The sequence below is a fragment of the Lissotriton helveticus genome, chromosome 3_1, assembly GCF_964261635.1.
Source record: "Lissotriton helveticus chromosome 3_1, aLisHel1.1, whole genome shotgun sequence".
Classification (NCBI taxonomy): Eukaryota; Metazoa; Chordata; class Amphibia; order Caudata; family Salamandridae; genus Lissotriton; species Lissotriton helveticus.
Genome location: NC_136061.1, coordinates 542,938,459 through 542,957,814, shown reverse-complemented (window position 1 = coordinate 542,957,814; position 19,356 = coordinate 542,938,459). Strand labels below are relative to the sequence as shown.

General features: G+C 44.1%; 1 protein-coding gene across 6 annotated transcripts in view; it reads left to right on the top strand.

Moving 5' to 3' along the window:
* ANKRD44 (ankyrin repeat domain 44) overlaps positions 1-19,356 on the top strand; it is a 766,729-nt gene that overhangs the window by 698,090 nt on the left and 49,283 nt on the right. For all 6 annotated transcript variants that reach the window (XM_078680434.1, XM_078680433.1, XM_078680431.1 and 3 more), the window contains 3 exons: positions 4,637-4,782; positions 7,219-7,301; positions 17,490-17,572. In XM_078680434.1, the coding sequence (XP_078536560.1) occupies positions 4,637-4,782; positions 7,219-7,301; positions 17,490-17,572 (312 nt within the window). The remainder of the gene's footprint in view (positions 1-4,636; positions 4,783-7,218; positions 7,302-17,489; positions 17,573-19,356) is intronic.

Genomic DNA, 19,356 nt, shown 5'->3' with positions numbered 1-19,356 from the left:
CCCGTGTTTACTATGTTAATAAAGTACTTTCAAAATATTTCTATGATTTGTAAAATTATCAGGATAGTTAGCCCTGGTAGCACTACATACAACATGTCATCTACATATAAAAATTATTCTTTCTTCCCATGTGCCCTTCCATCTGAGACTTCTTATCATAGAGTCTGCATGACCTATGCTTCAAGGGGCTCCAGTGCCAAAGTGGAAATGATGGGTGAAAGGGGCAACCCTATCTAGTTCCCCTCTCCAACCGAAACTGGTTAGATTGCGTGACATTAACTCTTACTTTGGCCATGTGCTAGTACTTCAAATATGTATTGCTACTCCTGGGTGTCAAACGCCATTGAGGCATCTAGCGACATCACAGTGGTTGGTTCCCTTACATCCTCAGTGTATCTCAGACAGACAAATTGAGCCTAGTTTCCCTCTTAAGCATAAAACCAGGCTAGTCTGGGTGAACCCGTTTTGTAATGAACCAACTAAGTCTGGAAGCCAGCACCTAGGCAAGGATATTTGGCTCAGCATTCAGCAGTGATACAAGGGCCTGTATGAGGCACATTCATTTTATGGCTGACCTTTCAGAATTGTGAGTATTGTGGCCATCTGTTGGTCATATGGGACATAGTGCCTTTCCCTCGTCTCAGGGGATATGTGTAGGATATGTGGCACCAACTTGCTCACCATGCTTTTACAAAGCTCAATGGGCAAACCATTAGGTCCTCTTGTTTTTTCTGATTGTTGTTCCCTGATGGTTGTCGCCATCTCACCAGGATCAATGTTGGCCTCCAGCATCTCTCTATCCTTAGGTGAGAGCTTATGGACCTTGATATCTTCAAGGAAGTCGAGTACCTCTTCTTGTGTCTTTGTACGAGTCGCAGGGTAGATCAACTGATAGTAGTCTGTAAAAGCATCTGATACCCCTTTGTTGCCCCATACCATCTTCTTTGAAACAGTCTTCACTTCAAGCACCCAATTGTTATTGCTTTCCCTCTAACCCAACCACGCAAGCAGTTTGCCACCTGTATTGCATACCTCATATTACCTTCGCTGGGAGGCTACAAAGCTTACCCGCTCTCTATCCTCCGCAATAATAAAGTATTTCTGCTGTTCCAGGTGAAGTTGGTAGCCCAGGGAATTGTCCTGCAATCGGAGTGACTTTTCTAGTAGTAGGATTTCTGAATCTAGTGCATCCATTTGTGCTCTTTTTTTCTCCCCTGCGATTAACAAGATAGTGCGGTCTCTGACTATGGTCCTGTAAGCCTCACACAATGGGATACCAGATACAGCCAATTCTTTGTTACCTTTCAAATATCAACCAATTCTTTGTTCCCTTTCAAATATTCCTTCCAAATCCAATATGTTTGTTTCACCTGCAGAGTGTGTCTTTGTATAGCATACACGGTGGTCAGTAAGAGCAGCGGAGGTCTCGGTATGGATGTAAACAGTCCTAAACAAGGCATACATATGGTAAATTTACTGATAGTTCGAAGACGTCTCAAACAGCTGACGATAAAGGAGGTCATTTTCGAGTCAACGTTAGAGAATTGATTGAAGGATGACGACCTTAAGATAAAATTGTCGATAGCGTTCTGTGTACATTGAACAGAGAGAAAGTTACTCATATGCTTTTAGGAGATCTCGCACTCAGTCTGACTTTGTTAGGCAAAAAATAAATATATGCAAAGTTAGAGTTCAATTAGCACATTTATTTATGAACATAAAAAATTCATACATCACTCCATTTACATTTACAAAGTGCGCTAGACCACAAATCAAGGAAGGGTGCAGATGGCTTCTCTGAGTGCTTTTAATGAGAGCAGTGCATGTTTGGCAATGCTGGAAGTAAAGCAAAGGAAACGTCGCTGCTCACCAGAGGTGAAACATCTGGACACCGTTTATTTCATTCTGTGATAGAGGATACAAAGTAAACATGCATGTTAAACTCTAGAAATGTAAAGACAGTTTCTCAGTGGAAGCAGTCACTTTTATAGCTTTTTTATAGCTTTTTTTGTGCTTCTTCTCGTTTTTTTTCTTCCAACAGAGGTGATCGTTTTAAATCTATTATATTTGGTTGTGTATTGTTATTTACATGGCGTGAATCAACCTGTGAAACAAGACAACTCTGAGCGAGAGAATAAGAAAAGAGTTAGAATTGCATACAGAAGGAAGATGCAAGGAGAATGGGTACATGGTGGATGTCTTTTGGTGGGGGCCATGAAGCCAAAGGAGCTAACATTGTCTCTTTCAAGGAGTAGTTGATAAGTACATTTATAGGGAGTAAAGTCTTGTGTATACATGGTAGCAGTTTAAAATATGTGGTTGTTAAAAAGAAATCCCAAAATCCAGTGGGGGTCCGTAATCTTCAGCAGGGGTGGGGCAGTTACACACACGTACACTCTTTCACAGGCGCACAGACATACACATGCACACATTCATTCACAGCATGCACACGCACAAATACACAACCATTCATACATAAACACACGCATCCACCCAACATTTAAAAGAAAATCTTACCAGGCAGTGGCGAGAGGGAGGCCTCTGTTGTTTCCTGGAGGCTTCAAAAGGACAATCCCCACGCCTCCTCTCATTGGCTCATGCTGTCAAAGGTCAGCCAATGGGAGGAGCGTCTTCCTTACCTTGTCACCGAGTGGGATGGGGTCAGTGGGAGTTGTTGACCCCTCCCCACTCTGTGACAAGTGAAATTTGAAGTGCCCAGGTCCGAGCCATCATGAGAGGGATGTTCACAGAAGACCTTGCTGGGCTGAGGAGGTCACACTCACTAGGCTGTGAAATCTTCAGCCTGGTAAATGTTGGCTCCGGCAGCCAGGTGCCTGCCCAGTTAACTCCCTTTTAGCACATGTATATTGCGTGGCTATCTGACCAGACCATGAAGAGTGTCTGTCGGGCTTTGCTCAGCCAGACGGACACTCTTCTTGTATTGGAAAAAGGTGGTAGGGCGGGGCCTCTCTGCCCTCAACGACGGGCCTCGGATGCCAAAACCAATGATGAGATGTTTAAAACCATGGTTTATTTCCAGCTACTCTTCCTGAATATCCTTACAATATGTACAATTATCTAATGTAAATGAAGATGCACAAAAAATGAATGTTTGATCATAAGATCTCTACTGAGACCCTGTCTTTTATATGATCTATAAGGTGGCAGAATCTGCACTTAGGGAAGGATGGACAGTGCTCAATGTATGCTTCTGGCAAGTGCTTCATAGGTAATTCTGCACTGCCGATAAGATGGAACCACTCTCTGGTGAGACATGCATGTAACTTCCAGACGAAATGTTTTAATCCGACCAAGATCAAACGGACCTTTCATCCTGCTGAGGAAAATACATGAAGTAGCATTGGGTTGGGTATTAGTAAAGGAGCATATAACTACACATTTTTCTGCATTAAATGCCATATAAAAACAAGGTTGTATTGCTTCTAGCAGGAGATAGAAAAGGCATTTGTGACGTTGTCAAGCCATTGGCTGCCTATATATCCCTCAATATATAAATCCCAAGCTCAACCCATAATTTACTAATTATCCCTTGATATTCAGTTCAATTGAAAGACTTCTCCAGATGGAAGCGTCTATGGTGAGATGCTGTGACAGATCTAGTTTTTACTTTGATATCACCAGATTGCTAAATTACAGCCCCACGGGAAACATCATTTGAGTATATGAAAAGAGATGAGCTAAAGGTACCTCAGAGGAGGTGTCGCTCATTGTAGGATGTAAAATGGAACATATGATGCCTGCAAAAAGCAATGCTAATGTTTTATTTTACCAAATGCTAACATATTATTGATGACATTGAGAACACATTTAAGCTTCAAAATTAAGAGCTCTCTAACTACATGGTGGTATGCAGTAGCAAGGTTATCTACTTGCTTTGAGTCCAACTATTTAGGTTAAGCCTTTTGATTTTGCTCTTAATTTAGACTGCTACTGTCCCTGGACTGTTCCCAAGAGGCACAGGGTCAGACTGATTTGCATATAGCCATGTCTGTACTGGGGTGGCAGAGTGGGCTAAAGAACGGTGATGGATTCAACCCAGATCTTTTGACTGGGTGTGAGTGTTTGATTGGTTTGGATGCTCCGTCCATCACCACCCCCGTTTGGACTGCTACTTTCCCACCACCACTGAGCTGACTTGTCACACTGACAACAGCTAGCAGGCGAGGGGCAAGAAGCCTATAATTTGCATCTGGAAACCTGCACCAAAGGAATCCAATTCTCCCATTATCCTGGTTGATGTCAGCTGAAGTGTTCTGTGATCACAGTAGTGTCTTCCAACAGTCCAGTTTAGAGCTGATGACCCCCAGTCTGAGGTCAAGCAAGAGCCAGTGTGTAATGTGTTACTATACAAGGAGCACATTAGAGCTCCAGATTCTACCACTACTCCTGTCAAAACCCTACAGAACCACTCTCTGAGAGCACTATCAATCACATATCTTGCATGCAAAAGCAGAGTGCTACAGGCGAATGACAGCACCAGCCGCCATATATATATCCTGGATGTGTTGATTGTGTCCATTGCTAATATCTCAGATCCTTGTTCCGACGCACTGAATGAGTGACTTCTCCTGAGTGGGGTGACTTTGACATGCACACTTTCCTTCCCGTTTCCTAGAACACCACTCCACGCGGCGGCTTTCACGGATCACGTGGAATGCATACAGCTTCTTCTAAGCAACAACGCGCAAGTAAATGCTGCAGACATTTCAGGGAAAACTCCTATTATGATGGCAGCTGAAATCGGACAAACTCTGGCTGTTGGTAAGCATGGTTGGTGCTTTATCTGAGCTGTGTTGGGTGTGTCACTACATGAGTTATTCGATTGCAGTTACGACACTATGTGTAATGTTTTTTGTATGTATTTATCATTTTGCTAGTGAAGTGAATAGTTGAGTGATCACGTGGGTTTCAACTATACGATCACTAACTTTGTTTGGCTTGTTTATGGCTAAATAAAATACTCCACATTGGGCCCTTTTACAAAAAAGAAAATTGAAGCAATAAAGACGCCTGACGTCAAACTGGAAGGTCAGAATTATGAGTGGTGTTTAAACTTCGTACAGACCTTGCAGTTTCCCCGTGCAAATTTCTCCTGGTAGAACACATTAATACTGTATGTTCCCAGGTGTTAAATGAAGTGATGGAGCTGCACAATCACTTGTCCAGTAAGAACACAGATACCTGCCTTCACAATAAGTATGGCACTTATACTATATATGCAGGCCCAAGACCAGCTGCTTAATAGTTGGGTGTCCAATCAAAGATAATATCTACAATAGAGAGGGCTGCAGTTTTGTCAGTTTATAATGTTACCTGCCAGGTAGTGTACTTCAGTAGAACATAGCAACATACCTCTATTTATGTATGAAATGGAGTGGAGAAATGAAGGCTCTAGTATTAAACATGTTCATCTTACCTAGAAATGTTCTTATAATCAGAGCAGAGTAGTTATCCGTTCATGTAGTAACAAATATATGCATTTTATTTTAAACAAATAATGGATGAATCTCTGTTTCTTCCCTGGGTTCAGTGTATGACTAATGACATTGATTTATTTCAATTGCCGAGTATTTTCTTTGCAATTCCTGAATGCAAATAAGGCAGAGGTAGAAAAACTTGATGGCTGGGCTCCTTTACTGAGAAATGTTCCTGTTCCACCACTTTTCTTCCTCGTCAAAGATCTAACAAGTGAGGATGACCTTTGCTGGAAAGAGGCGCATCTTCAGTCTACTAAACAAAATGAAAAAATGACTCGCGGTGTATAAATCATGGTCCCTCCTTTCAATTAGCCTCTGTTCCCTCTCACCAGATAGGAGAATTTCACGTTCACCAGCCATCCTTTCGCCAGATTTTTCTCATTGCCCTTAATCCTCTAAGGAAGTGTAACTGCATTCTGTAGATAGGGGGAGAGCACTAAATATTTATCTTGATGATGCAGCCTCCACCTTTGGAGGCTCACACTTTCAAAAAGCTCACTTCCGGCATCTTAACTTGATGATTGTCTGGATGTGGGTCGAACATTCGAACAGGTAGGAGTTTTTGGACAGAAATGTGTTCTAGATGTAGTGACAAATGTCATTTGTAGAACACCTACATAGCCTTCTCCACACACATTTCAATTACATTCAATATTTGAGGCCAAATGTATGACCATTCCATTTTGCGAGTCGCAAATTGCGACGTTTTGCGACTCGCAAAATGGAATGTACAGCAGTGTCTCAGACACTGTTTGCAATTCCGAATGAGGTCGCAAATGACCGTCCTCATTAATATTCATGAGGCAGGTCACACTTTGCTAATGTATTGGGAATGTCCAGCTCTCACAGGGATGGTGGCCTGCTGGGGTCAGCAGACCACCATGTCTGCGACTGCTTTTTAAATAAAGCAATTTTTTTTTGTAAATGCATCCTTAAAGGAAAACAGGATGCATTTAAAAAAGTGAAATTAAATGTTTTTGTTTCATTGTTTAAGAGTAGACAGTGGTCCTTGGGACCACTGCCTGGGACCACTGCCTGCTCTTAAAAAATATTTATGCTGCCAGTCACAAAGGGGAAGGGGTTTCCTGGGTACCCCTTCCCGTTTGCGAGTGGCTTACCACCGACTTGAAGTAGGTGGTAAACTGCGAGTGTTTTGCAACTGCAATTGCTGTTACAAAACAATCGTACATAGAAGTGCTACTCACTATTAAAAAAGGACGCCCTTGGCACGCCTCCTCCTAATAGCGAGTTGCAAACCCTTTTTTGTGTTTGTGGTTTGTACATTGCACAGAACTTTTTAGCGGTCACAGACAGGCCGATTTCCTGTGTGCAACTGCTAAAAAAGGTCGTACATCTGGCCCTTGATTGGGGGTAATGTGAGCAAAGGTGATGGGGTCTGTATCCTACTGAGGCGTCATATATTGTTTGTTTAATTAAATACCACATCATTACAGCAGTATGTTGCTGTCTGTGGTACTTGTCACACATGCTTTTCTGTTTGATATGTCCTCCTTCATTATGTCTGGGACATGGAAGAGGGATAAAATGGTTATAGCTGCATTACAGCCAGGTTACATACTGGTAGCTTTCATTAGGAGGCAGTTGAGGCCTCTGGGTGGTATCTCCTTCTGGTCAGGAGCAATGAGGTCTAGGACTCTGTAATGAAGGCTACAAGGACATAACACAAACTTTCCATTTGTTTTTGTTTATTTTGTTACAGAAATGTTAGTCAGCAGCACAAACGTGGATTTGACTGCGAAGGATAAAGACTTGAATACCGCCTTGCACTTAGCTTGTAATAAAGTAAGTAAAAAATTGATTTGGAGATGGGTTTGGAGAAGAGCTTCTGGGCGTGTTTATGCAATGACAGACTTTACCTGGTAGGACTTTTACAAAAAGCTCAAGCACCCCACCCCAGCCTTACTTGGTAGGATTTTTACAAAAAGCTCTAGCACACCACCCCAGCCTTCCCTAAGAGTGGAACTGAAAAACGTACCCTGCATCAGAGGAACATCGAGAACCCCCTGGCCGCTGTTGTCGCTGGACCTTGTGCAGCATCCTGTCGCAGCCTGTCTGTGCCGTGTGAGATAGACTTACCCGAGACAGTTGCTGCGATTCATCACCCTCAAATGGGGCGTGCTCAGAGACTCTGGACACTACGTTCCTGCTAGTGTGAGTAAGGCTGAATTTGTGCCAGAAGGCCCCTGGGGAACTTCCTTCCCAGATATCTCTTCGGCGCTGGAACACCTTTGACTGTAATTAAGAGTCAGAGTGGGATTCCTAAAACTCCGACTACTAGTGGAGTAACCCAACTTTCACCTACAGTGAATGAGGAATAACCACAACCGCTAGTTTGAGGAGAGTGGGACTCAAGGACCCCACCTATAAGCACAAGAGCCAATATTTAACTTTATGCTCATATATAAATACTCTTTTTTTCATAAAAGCAAGTATTTGACTGGACAATCATTTATTACTTCTGCTGTGTGTATTTTGAGTTGTGAGCCAGTGTTCATCCCCCTGTGTCTACCTCCCCTGAGCAGCCTTTGGACTGCTCGACCCACACCACCACTGAGAGTCAAGTGCTGAGAGGGTACTTGGCCCTGTTGCTCAGGATCTGTAGTAGGTTGGGCATCAGCTGTAAAAGGTCTCAAACCCCACTGTTAAGTCCAGTAACCCCTGCTTGCCCCATGGCCCTCTGAACTGGGATTCTGGCAGTGCGCTTCTAGTACTCCAGGCCAAGCCAATAAGTCTGGCTTTTATTATGAATCCTGACTAAAACATTAAAAAAGTCAGCTTTGAAAAAACAAAACACAAATGCCTCTCGTATACAATGCATTTATGAGATAAACTATTTAACGTTCGATGAATCAGTGTACTATTGAGATGTGAAATAGTTATTCATGCACTACGCTACAAGCTTTTCACCGTAGGAGGAATGATACAGCAACAGCCAATAGCATGAGATGAGATAAATATGGGTGGATCTGAAATATGTATATTTGAAAGAATTGGCAACAGTAGTTCTTGCAGATAGCTCTTCTGTCAAACTAGACATAAAAATCACAACAGCTTGAATTTTGAGCATTCTGAAGAGTAACGCCTAACTGTGGTTCCCCTGTGTTCTTTTAGGGAACATCTTACATCCTTTTCTAGCAAGAGGATATTCAACTGTAACTGTTTAACAGCTTAATTTAGAGCTAGGTGGAAGGATTAAAAGGGCTGTTTGCACCTATGCAAAAGTAGCAACGCATTTTGAGTTCATAGTAAATGGAAGTCTTTGCATCAAGTGGTGCAAGTGATAAGGTGTGTAATCCACAAATAGGCCTAGAAACCACCCCTGAAAGGCATTTTGGAACAGGAGGCTGGCTTAAAAGTAGTGTTAGACCTGTCAACCTTAGGGCGGTCTTTCCTGAAACATTTTGCCTTCTTCCCTCCTATTTTGCTGACTTTGTTTTTTTGTACTTAGGACTCTGTGCACTTTGCCACTGCTAACCAGTGCTCCGCTCAAGTGCTTAAACATGGTAAAATTGGCTTACACCTGATTGGCATATTTCATTTATTTTAAGTCCCTAGTAATGTGGTATGCCATATACCCAGGGCCCTAAATGCTACTAGTGAGCCTGCAGTACTTATTGTCCCACCTAATTACGTAGGTTAAACACAGTTTAAAAATGTGTGAGGCCTGCCATTGCAGCCTGTATGCACTTTTAAACTGTCAGTTTGACATGGCAAAATAAACGGTCTACCAACCCTAAAACTCCCTTTTTAATACACATAGGTCATCCCTAGGTTAGGCCCTTAACAGCTGATAGGATAGACTGTATTTAAAAAGTTGGATATGTACTTTTTGAGTTTTACATGTCCTGGCAGTGAAAAACTCAAAAATGCGTTTTTCACTGCTGTAATGTGTACTCTGCCCATAGGATAACATTGGGTTGCCTTATTACATTCAATAGGTGCTAACCTTTGTTTGGGAATAGTTAGAAATATCATGTTTAGTGTCAAAGGGATTGTAATTTAACCTCCTCTTTAATGGTAAAATCAGATTTTAACTCACCATTCTGAAAATGCCTCTTTTAGGAAGTTGGCATTTTCTTGTCCTAACCATATGGTGCCTGTATCCTGGGTGACATGACTAGGTATAGTTGGTAGTTGGCCTTTGTGTATACCTCCCAGACAGTAATACACAGGGGAACCAGGTGTTGGCAGAATGGGCCATCCTGGCAGGATGGGAGGGGCAGTTCTGTGCACAGCCCCACTTACATTTCCAAGGAGCTGCCTCAGTACACACATAAATAACTTCACACTAGCCTTTTGTGACCCCAGACCCTGTGGAAAGTGGGCAGAGCGGCAGGAAATTTCAAGACCATCTATTGAGGGTAAAACTCTAGAGGTTTCTTTCACTTCAAAGCTGGCAAAAGGTATAAAAATAGGATCCTCAGGCCTTCTCTTCAGTTCACTTCTGGACCTTGCAGAGGACTCTCGAGGACTGCCCTGCTGCCTGGTGCCTTCTGTGTACTTCTAAGGACTACCCTGCTGCTCCAAGAGGACTACTCTGCTGCTGGAGACCTGCTTACAGCTAGGACCACCAGAGTGACTAAAAAGGCTAGTTTGCTGACCTCCTGTTCAGAGCTACAGGGTCACAAAAAGCTCCAACAACTTTTAAAGTGCACCAGATGACATGCAACTCATACTCTCCCTCGCGGACAACACCCCCAACACAAGAAACAAGGTCACCGCCTGCATGACCAAATTCACTAGTTGGATGAATGCCAACTGTCTCCAGCTCAACACAAGGAATATAGAAGTAGTGATCTTCAGCAAGAGCACCTCACCATGGGACACCAAGTGGTGGCTGGCCCAACTCAGACTCACACCCACACTCAGAGCCCATGCCAGGATCTTCAGAATAATCATTAACAGCAAATTGGACATGACTACACAAGTCAATGCTGTTACTGCATCCCGCATCCACACACTGAAGATGCAGAGGAAGATCGTCAATTGGCTCTCATGCACCATATGAAACACTGTCACTCATGCCCTACCACCACCAGGTTGGACTATGGGAACGCCCTCTACACCAGGATCACCAACAACTCACTAGAAGACTACAGACCATCCAGAACTGGGCAGCCAGACTCATCCTCAATCTCCCAAACAGAACATCTCGTTACTCCACACCTCCGGGAACTGTACTGGCTTCCAAAATACAAACGCGCTCAATTCAAACTCCACACACACATTTAAGGCACTCTACCACTCAGGCCCCACCTACCTGAACAGTTGCATCTCCTTCACCAACCATCCAGGCACCTCTGCTCCACAGCATTCCTACACGCCAACATCCCATGCATGCACAGAATCAAATCAGGAGGACGAGCGTTCTCTTACAGTATTCGTAAAGCGTGGAACAATCTCCCTCTCCACATCAACGCCTCCTCTCTCCTTGAATTCCTCAAGAAGATGAAGACCTGGCTTTTCAATTAACCAACCTACCACAGCTAGGGTTAGGCACACACACCTACTCAGTGCAAGGATACCCTCGCAGATGATAGTGTGCTTTACAAATACACATAACATAACATAATCTTGAACCAGCTTGAAGCTTGAAGTGAGTCCTGACCCTCCAAGTAGTGCCCCCAGTCTTGGACCCTTTGAAGTGGTGCTAAAGGTGCCCAACTAGCCAAATACAAAAACTAGGACTTAGTTCTCAGAGCACATTTTGGAAGAAAAATTTCTGAGAGGAGACCGGGACCTACCTGCTCCCCGATCTGCCCAAAGTGCATCTGCAGTCAGCTTGGCTTCGTGGTAGCTCTCGTTAAGTTCGTCTCTGCAGCAACAAATCCTGTTCAGTGGCTTCTCCAAGGAAGAGTATCCATCCCCCTGGAACCCTTATCAGGTACAGCCTGGTCTCAGTGGAGATCTTTGCCTTCCAAATAAGAGACTAAGTCGAACAAAGAAATATTTACAGCGACTTCATCCACCAGCTCCCTGATGACAACTCCTCATCCTCAGACACCGCCTGCTGCCTCATTGTAAGTCCTAAGGTCAGCTGAGACCGGACTCATTCCACTTCTTGTATCTATACCGTGTTCCATCGTGGTTGGCCATAAAGTTTGACTTTGCCCCAGTCTCACATGACTAGATGTACGCAGTTGGGACTTTGATCTTTTAGGCACTAGATTGCACTAAAAACTATGAAAAAAATCTTTGTTACTAATGATTGGATTTTTGTCAATTTGATGTCAAATTGTTTATTACATTTGACTCAATGTTTTAAAAAATAGTATGAGCTTTTTCTGGTGTTGTGTTTTCACTTTATTCCTGTTTGAGTGCTGCATAAAGACTTTGCACTCTGCCTCTAAGTTAAGCCTGACTGCTTTTGTGCTAAGCTACCAGAGGGTTAAGTAAAGGTTGATTTAGTGACTTTTATGGTTCAGCCTGACAAGGATTACGGCTCTTTCTTGAGAAGGGCTCACACCCCCTCAACCAAAAACCCAATTCCTCACAATCATTCTGCACCATAACATTGCCAGAAAGACATATTGCAAATTTACACCGGAGGCTGATGCACTGAATGGGTGGGGCTACAAAAGAGCCATGTGGTACAGGCAAAAGCTTACATCACATTTCCTGGGAGCATGTTCAATAATACCAAGAGGCACATGTGGAAACAGTAATTGGAAAAACCAATACTTCTTGCAATGTTTTTTTATTTACTTCTGTTTTTTAGCAAACATATGTAATAGACATTTAAAATGTAAAAGTGATAAAAAGTGAAAAATAACACGATCTAAAAGTGGCATGCTCTTGCAAAAAAAGTTTTAAAAAGTACGTAAAAATGAACAATTGCAAGAATACATTTAAAAAAACATGAAATGACAGGTGAACTTTGTCCACCCGCGATTTCAATTATTTGGCCTACTTTTTTTGACAGATGTGAGCAAGAACAAAGTGATATTACTCAAAGTGAACAACCATTGGCTCAAGTGGGCTGACCATTGTCCCATGCTCTAGGCTGAGATGGACAGAGGCAAAATGTGAATGGAACTTGAACAAATCAATGGAAAATAAGAGGGCTGACCAAAAGTTCCTTTGTAATATAACATGTTTGTGTGCTTTTATTGCACCAAATGCATTGGTATAAAAATGTATACTTCACAGGGAACAGTGAAACATGGAAAATACTTGATGGTTCCATGTCAAATGTGGGTTTCATCTTCATAATGAGACCCCTAAACCACTCTGTATAGCTTTACCATGTTCAAGACAAGGAATGTGCGCCATAAAGGACCAAATTATGCAGCAAGATTATCTAAATTATCGGGGTAAAAAGGTAAAATATGCAGCAAAAATTCTTGGTTTGTGAAATATGCAAATTCTGAAAACTATATTGTAGGTGACGTGGCAGACACGATAAATTCATAATTATGCGATAAAAACTGCAGCCACAGAATCGTATAAATCCATTGGCCCTCACCATTGTCCAATGTTTTATCAATAATTTATTCATGAAACCAGGCGCGGCCCATCCTTAAGGGTGGAGAAGCCCCACACCTTTTTGCAAACATGAAGACTGTCTGTCAGGCTGAGCAAAGGTCAGACTGACAGACAGACACTGTTCATGTTCAGATCAGACAGCCAGGTGCTGTACATGCGCTAAATGCGCAGGAGTCTAGCTGTCTGAGCTGAACTTTGCCGGCCTCAGGATTTCACAGCCCTATGGACGTGACCTCCTCAGCCCCGGCAGGGCACTTGAAGGTCCTCGCCCTCATGACGTAGGAGCGCATTACTGATTTTAAGCCCTGAAGTGCCTATGGGCGAGTGTTCATCAGTGACACGTGTCACAGAGTGGGGTTGGGTGAGGTCGGCAGTCTTACTGACCTCATCCCACTCTGTAATGATTAAGGGACTGCCACCTTCTCTAATTGTCCGATGAGAGGAGGTGGCAGTCTCAATCCTCCTGGAACTATGAAGGAATTCACTGCTGCAGCCCAGTAATGTTGGTGTATTAGGGCTTGTGTGCAGTGAATGTGTGTGAGTGTATGTGCTTCTGAATAGTGGGTGTATGTGTGTGTCCTCACAAATGTATGGGTGTGAGTGTGCAGGTAGATGTGAGTATGTATATGTGTGATTGTATGGCCCGCCTCTGCCTGCTGAAATTACCTTCCGCCACTGCATGACAAGTAAAACAAACCTAAACATACTAAACCCAGTCACCACCCTTTCTTGGCTGCACTTTAAAGAATATGGCTTTTTGAGGCAAAAAAAACATAACTATATCATATGTAATATGGTCCCATATTGACTTCTCGGGATTCTGTGGATGTAACAAACTATTTGACCTTTAGTCTTGTGGTTTATGATGTCACCAGAACCAGTAGATTGCATATTTTACAATAATACACATTTACCCATTAAGTCGTTATATATTATCTCTCGTTTGAGCCTCCCTTGAAAGTTTGAAATTCCCCATTCTTTTAGACATGGACAGGTGGGTAACCCCGCAGCTTCATTGCTAGCTGCTCTGCACAACCTAACTTTGACAGCTCATTTGCGAGCTTCTGTTCACTGTTATTATTTTTATTTTTGTTATTCTTTTTATTAAACAGTTCGACCATCATTCACCAATGAGTTACAAGCGGGCGACTTTACCATTTCTCAGTGACATTGTATACAGTACATACTACATTACAGTTACATTCTTGATTAGATCAAGGGGTATCCAGAGTGTCAGTGTCTGCCTGTTGACTAGGTGGGAGACAAATGTCGGCACTGTTATTTTTAATGATGTCACAGCCCCTGTCTGCTCATTGCACACCCAGTTTAAACCAGGGAGTGGCCCCCGTCAGCAAACAGAGTACTTGTCGTTGTGTTTTAGTACATGCAAATCCTGGGTGAAAACACATGCAAATAGGCCTAAAAGTAAGCTGCCTCCTAAGAAACACCACTGAAAGCCTTACACCATGAAGCATGATTTTTAAACACTCTGGTAAATATACTACTTTATGTAGTCAAAACATGTAAGGAAACAAACTGCTCTCCAGACTTGGGATCTGAGGGACTGATTACGAGTGGACCGCCAAACCCGCCTTGGTGGCCGAACACCGCCACGTTGCTGGACCGCCCACATTACTATGACTGCGGTGGTCAGACTGCCACTGGACCGCTGCCACTGCCAGGGATCCAGGATCCCACAGTGTTCACACAGCGGTCAAAGGCAGAAATGTGCTAGTGGTCCCGCAGCTGCACCGCCGAGCTTATTCCGAGTTGCCCCACCACCACCTATTTCATGCATTGAGCCCACCATGAAAATGGTGGTAGTGAGGCAACTAATGGGGCCCATGGGGCGCATGGGGGGGGGGGGGCGCACATGGATTTGCACCTCCAGTTCCTGCACAGTGTAGCATGCCACACTGTGCAGGGAGGTGCAGTTGACGCTCTGAGAGCGGCGGTCTGCATGGTAGGCTCTTCTATGAGCCTAACAGACTACCGCTGTCAGACCACCCCATGAGTGCCTGGCAGGTGGTCACACCCCAGTCTTTGGTGGTCCTACTGTGGACGGCACATTGCGCCGTCCTCTGTAGGACCACCAAACACTTAATCTTCCCCTAAGTAACGATGTGGTGTTTGCCTGGGCCTCAGCGAAATGAAATGCCATCAGGAGGGTTCTGCATGGAATACTCTGTGGTAGCCAAGAGGGAGAACATTGTACCTCCTCCCTTTGAAACATGATTTCTGCCCTGTGGTGTTCCCCTGATCGAAGCAAGAAAAGCCTCTCTTTCTGGTCATTCCTGCCTCCTTCTTCCAATGCAAAAAGAACAATTGATGGACAGAATGCGGAACAATGTCATACATTCACCCCATTACAGAGATCTGGGCCTAAATCCATTGTTTGTTTGCTCCCCATGCTATTCCAAACTGGGTTGGTGAAGTAAGCTAAAGAACGATGATGGATTCAACCCAGATCTGTGATTGGGGGTGAGTGTCTGAAAAGTTTCAGCACTCTGTCCATCATCTCCTTGTGTTTGCTTTGTTCACCCTAAGTTGGCAGGGATTGCCCAGATGTGGGTCCCTTTCTCACTTTGCCTCTGAATTCAAGCTAGCTGATGAGGGGCGTTACCCCGAAACTGGTGCCAGGATGCTTGTTTCCAATCCAGGAAGGACCTGGCCTGGCAGTTCGGGCTGGACTGTTCCCATGAGGGGCACAGGGTCAAGACTGATCTGCATATGGCTGGGTCCAAACTGGGGTGGCGAAGTGAGCTAAAGAACAATGATGGATTCAACCCAGATCTGTGACTGTGGGAGAGTGCCTGAAAAGTCTCCCTCGGTCTGCTTTGTTTGCCCTAAGTTGGCAGGGTATGCCCAGACGTGGGTGCCTTGCTTACTTTGCCAAAGGATTCAAGCTAGCCTGCCTGATATGGGGTCTTACCCCGAAACAGGTCCCAGAATGCTGTTTTCCGGTCGAGGCAGGACCTTGCCTGGCAGTGTGGGCTGGACTGTTCATATGAGGCACAGGGTCAAGAATGATTTGCATATGTCTGGGTCCAAACTGGGGTAGCAAAGTGAGCTAAAGGACAAGGATGGATTCAACCCAGATCTGGAAAGTTTCAGCACTCCGTCCATCGTCTCCCCCCCTCCACCCATCTCCACTGGGGTACATTGTTTAGGTCAAACATGAGCATTATTTGTGTTTCCTGCATAGTTTTAGGGCTATTATCTCAATTTCAGGGTTCTGCTCTTGGAGTGCTATTTTCCTGTTAAAGGCAACACTGCTGAATGGAGAGTAAAACTCTTTATTTGGTGCTACTTGTACATTTTTCATAGCACTAACATTATTTGTCTTTTCCTAGCACCAATCTCTGAATTAGCCCCAAAATGTTTGACAGCTCCCACTTTAATCTACAGCGGAAGCGTAACAATGTACTAGAGGTTCAAACTGGTGACCTTAGTTATTCGAGGCAGGCACACACTGATGTTTGGTTTATACTATATTTTTAGATGGTATTTGGTGCTGCAGTTTTCCATATGTAATTGCTGTGCATACTCCGTATAACAGTACTCAATTACTGATTAAAGAACCATAAAAGGTTGAGTAAACCAAGCTGAGACTTGAACTGGCATATCACAGTGTATGTGAGAGGTGAGTGTTCAGCTCCTTGAGCCATCTTGCCTCTTCTGTAAATCATTAATGATGTTGCTGCCTTTTCCAACCAGTACCCACCTTCTCCAGGTGATTGTTAGTTTGTGATTATCTGAGGTTCCTCTTCAGCTTTTGTTTGATTTCTTTCGATGCCCAGAGTAATCTTTTTGTACTTTTTAGGCATGCTTGTAGGGTGTGTTTATATTTTCATCAAGCTAACTCCGTGTTTTTGTAGAAATGCAGCAAGAGTTAATCAAACTACTAGTCAGTTTTTTATCTTGGCATATGCAATGTTAAAAGTTTGTTTTACTGTAATCACATTAGGTTTTTGATAGGGTGGCATTTGTGCAGATCTACAGCACTTACAAATATGGCTGTTTCTGTCGTTCTGCCGTTTGTCGAAAGTAATGGTTGTGTCTAGGATGTGTGCGTTAGTAGTGGGGGCAATCCATAGTGAGGTTGCTGCTTGGGTGAAAGGTGTTTAATATTAATAAACATCAAACATATCATCCCAATGCAGAAATGTCATGTGTATAACCGAGGTAGATCACTGTCGCGGTCATCGGTTTCCCATAAGGTCCTATTTTTGTAAAAGCATTGTCTCATTTTGGTGCCATTAATGTTCCCACTATGGTTCCTTACAAACTGAATATGCCATGAGGCTTTCTCAGTATGATCTGTACATAATAATAATGGCAACGATAACGTTTTTATAGCACTCAAAGTCACATTTTTATTACTTGTAAGTTGTAACCCAATGTATTGCATTAGTCATTAACTCTGGATTAGGTAAGCAAGATACCTCAGATGTTTAAATCTGTGTACTTGATTTGCTCCTGCAGGGTCATGAAAAATGTGCCTTGTTAATACTTGACAAGATACAGGAGCAGAGCCTTATTAATGCAACAAATAATGCATTACAAACGTAAGTACATTTTACCATTTTATTTCCTGAACATCGGAGTAGTTCTTTGCTACTGTTTTTTAAACAAATATAATGATAATGCTAGCATGTATTTATAAAATAAAAGCACATTGAACGTCTTGTACAATATATGATTATCACGCACTGTTCATGCTGAGGCTCATCGTGATGTGGTTATTAAAAGTTTCATTATTTCAATTACATTATGTTATAACATCTAGACTTACACAGCATTCTCATCAATTAGGAGCTATTACAATGTACAAAGGAACTGCACAACACAAGCAAACATTGAGGAGCAAATAAGTTATTCAAGCATGGGTTAATCATATTTGAGGTTTAACATTTGTGTAATTTGCATAATTGTTATTTTCCATTGCCTTTGTTTCATACCTGCAATGGAAAGCATAACTGTGTATAAGCTTGTGGACTGACTGAAGCATGTGGACATTAAAATCGATTGCGGACCCTCTGTTCTTTGCGTAGTTTGGTGCCGCTGGGCTGCTCCGTGTGTTTTGGACTTTAAACCCCCGGATTTCCAGATTACAACTCGCGGTTCCCGCTACGCGGGACCCGCTTCGTGGGAAGGAGTGAGTGCCAGTTGAAGGACTTACCAGGGTGTAGAAAGGGCCGAGCAGGGCTGCGAGCAAGTGCAGGGACTCGATGTTCCAGGAGTCCCTGCTGGCCGATTGAGTACACTTGGCCTGCTCTCCCTGCTAGCCCCGCCCCGCCCCCTGAGCACCGGATGATTGAAATACCCACATCTTTCTGAGAGTGGCGGGACCCTCTGTTCTTTGCGCAGTTTGGTGCCGCTGGACTGCTCCGTGTGTTTTGGACTTTAAACCCCCGGATTTCCAGATTACAACTCGCGGTTCCCGCTACGCGGGACCCGCTTCGTGGGAAGGAGTGAGTGCCAGTTCAAGGACTTACCAGGGTGCAGAAAGGGCCGAGCAGGGCTGCGAGCAAGTGCAGGGACTCGATGTTCCATGAGTCCCTGCTGGCCGATTGAGTACACCTGGCCTGCTCTCCCTGCTAGCCCCGCCCCGCCCCCTGAGCACCGGATGATTGAAATACCCACATCTTTCTGAGAGTGGCGGGACCCTAAGTTCTTTGCGCAGTTTGGTGCCGCTGGGCTGCTCCATGTGTTTTGGACTTTAAACCCCCGGATTTCCAGATTACAACTCGCGGTTCCCTCTACGCGGGACCCTCTTCGTGGGAAGGAGTGAGTGCCAGTGGAAGGACTTACCAGGGTGTAGAAAGGGCCGAGCAGGGCTGCGAGCAAGTGCAGGGACTCGATGTTCCAGGAGTCCCTGCTGGCCGATTGAGTACACCTGGCCTGCTCTCCCTGCTAGCCCCGCCCCGCCCCCTAAGCACCGGATGATTGAAATACCCATTTTCATTGGTTATAATATCTTTTTGAGCAGGGAAGATTACCGCTGCACGGGAGCGCGCGGGAGCGTGCCCGGGTGAAGCCCGGGACAAGGGCGGGACCATCTGTGGCCGTTAGGGGCCGAAGGAGGCCGGGCTGGGCCCCCCCACTGACATTCACATCCCTGGTATTTTGTCTTTAACAGTGTGCTCTGTATCTCGTATTACTGTGTTAACTGTCCCTTGGTTCTTTGGTAAAAGTTTAGGAGACCCCACACTATGTCTTTATCACTCAGCAGCACCACTTTGGTGCCTGAGGCAGGGCCTGCCATTATGGGTCCATTGGACAAATATTTCAATCGATTTACCCAAGACATTGACAAGGATATTGCCCTGGCGGAAAAACGTGCGGAACG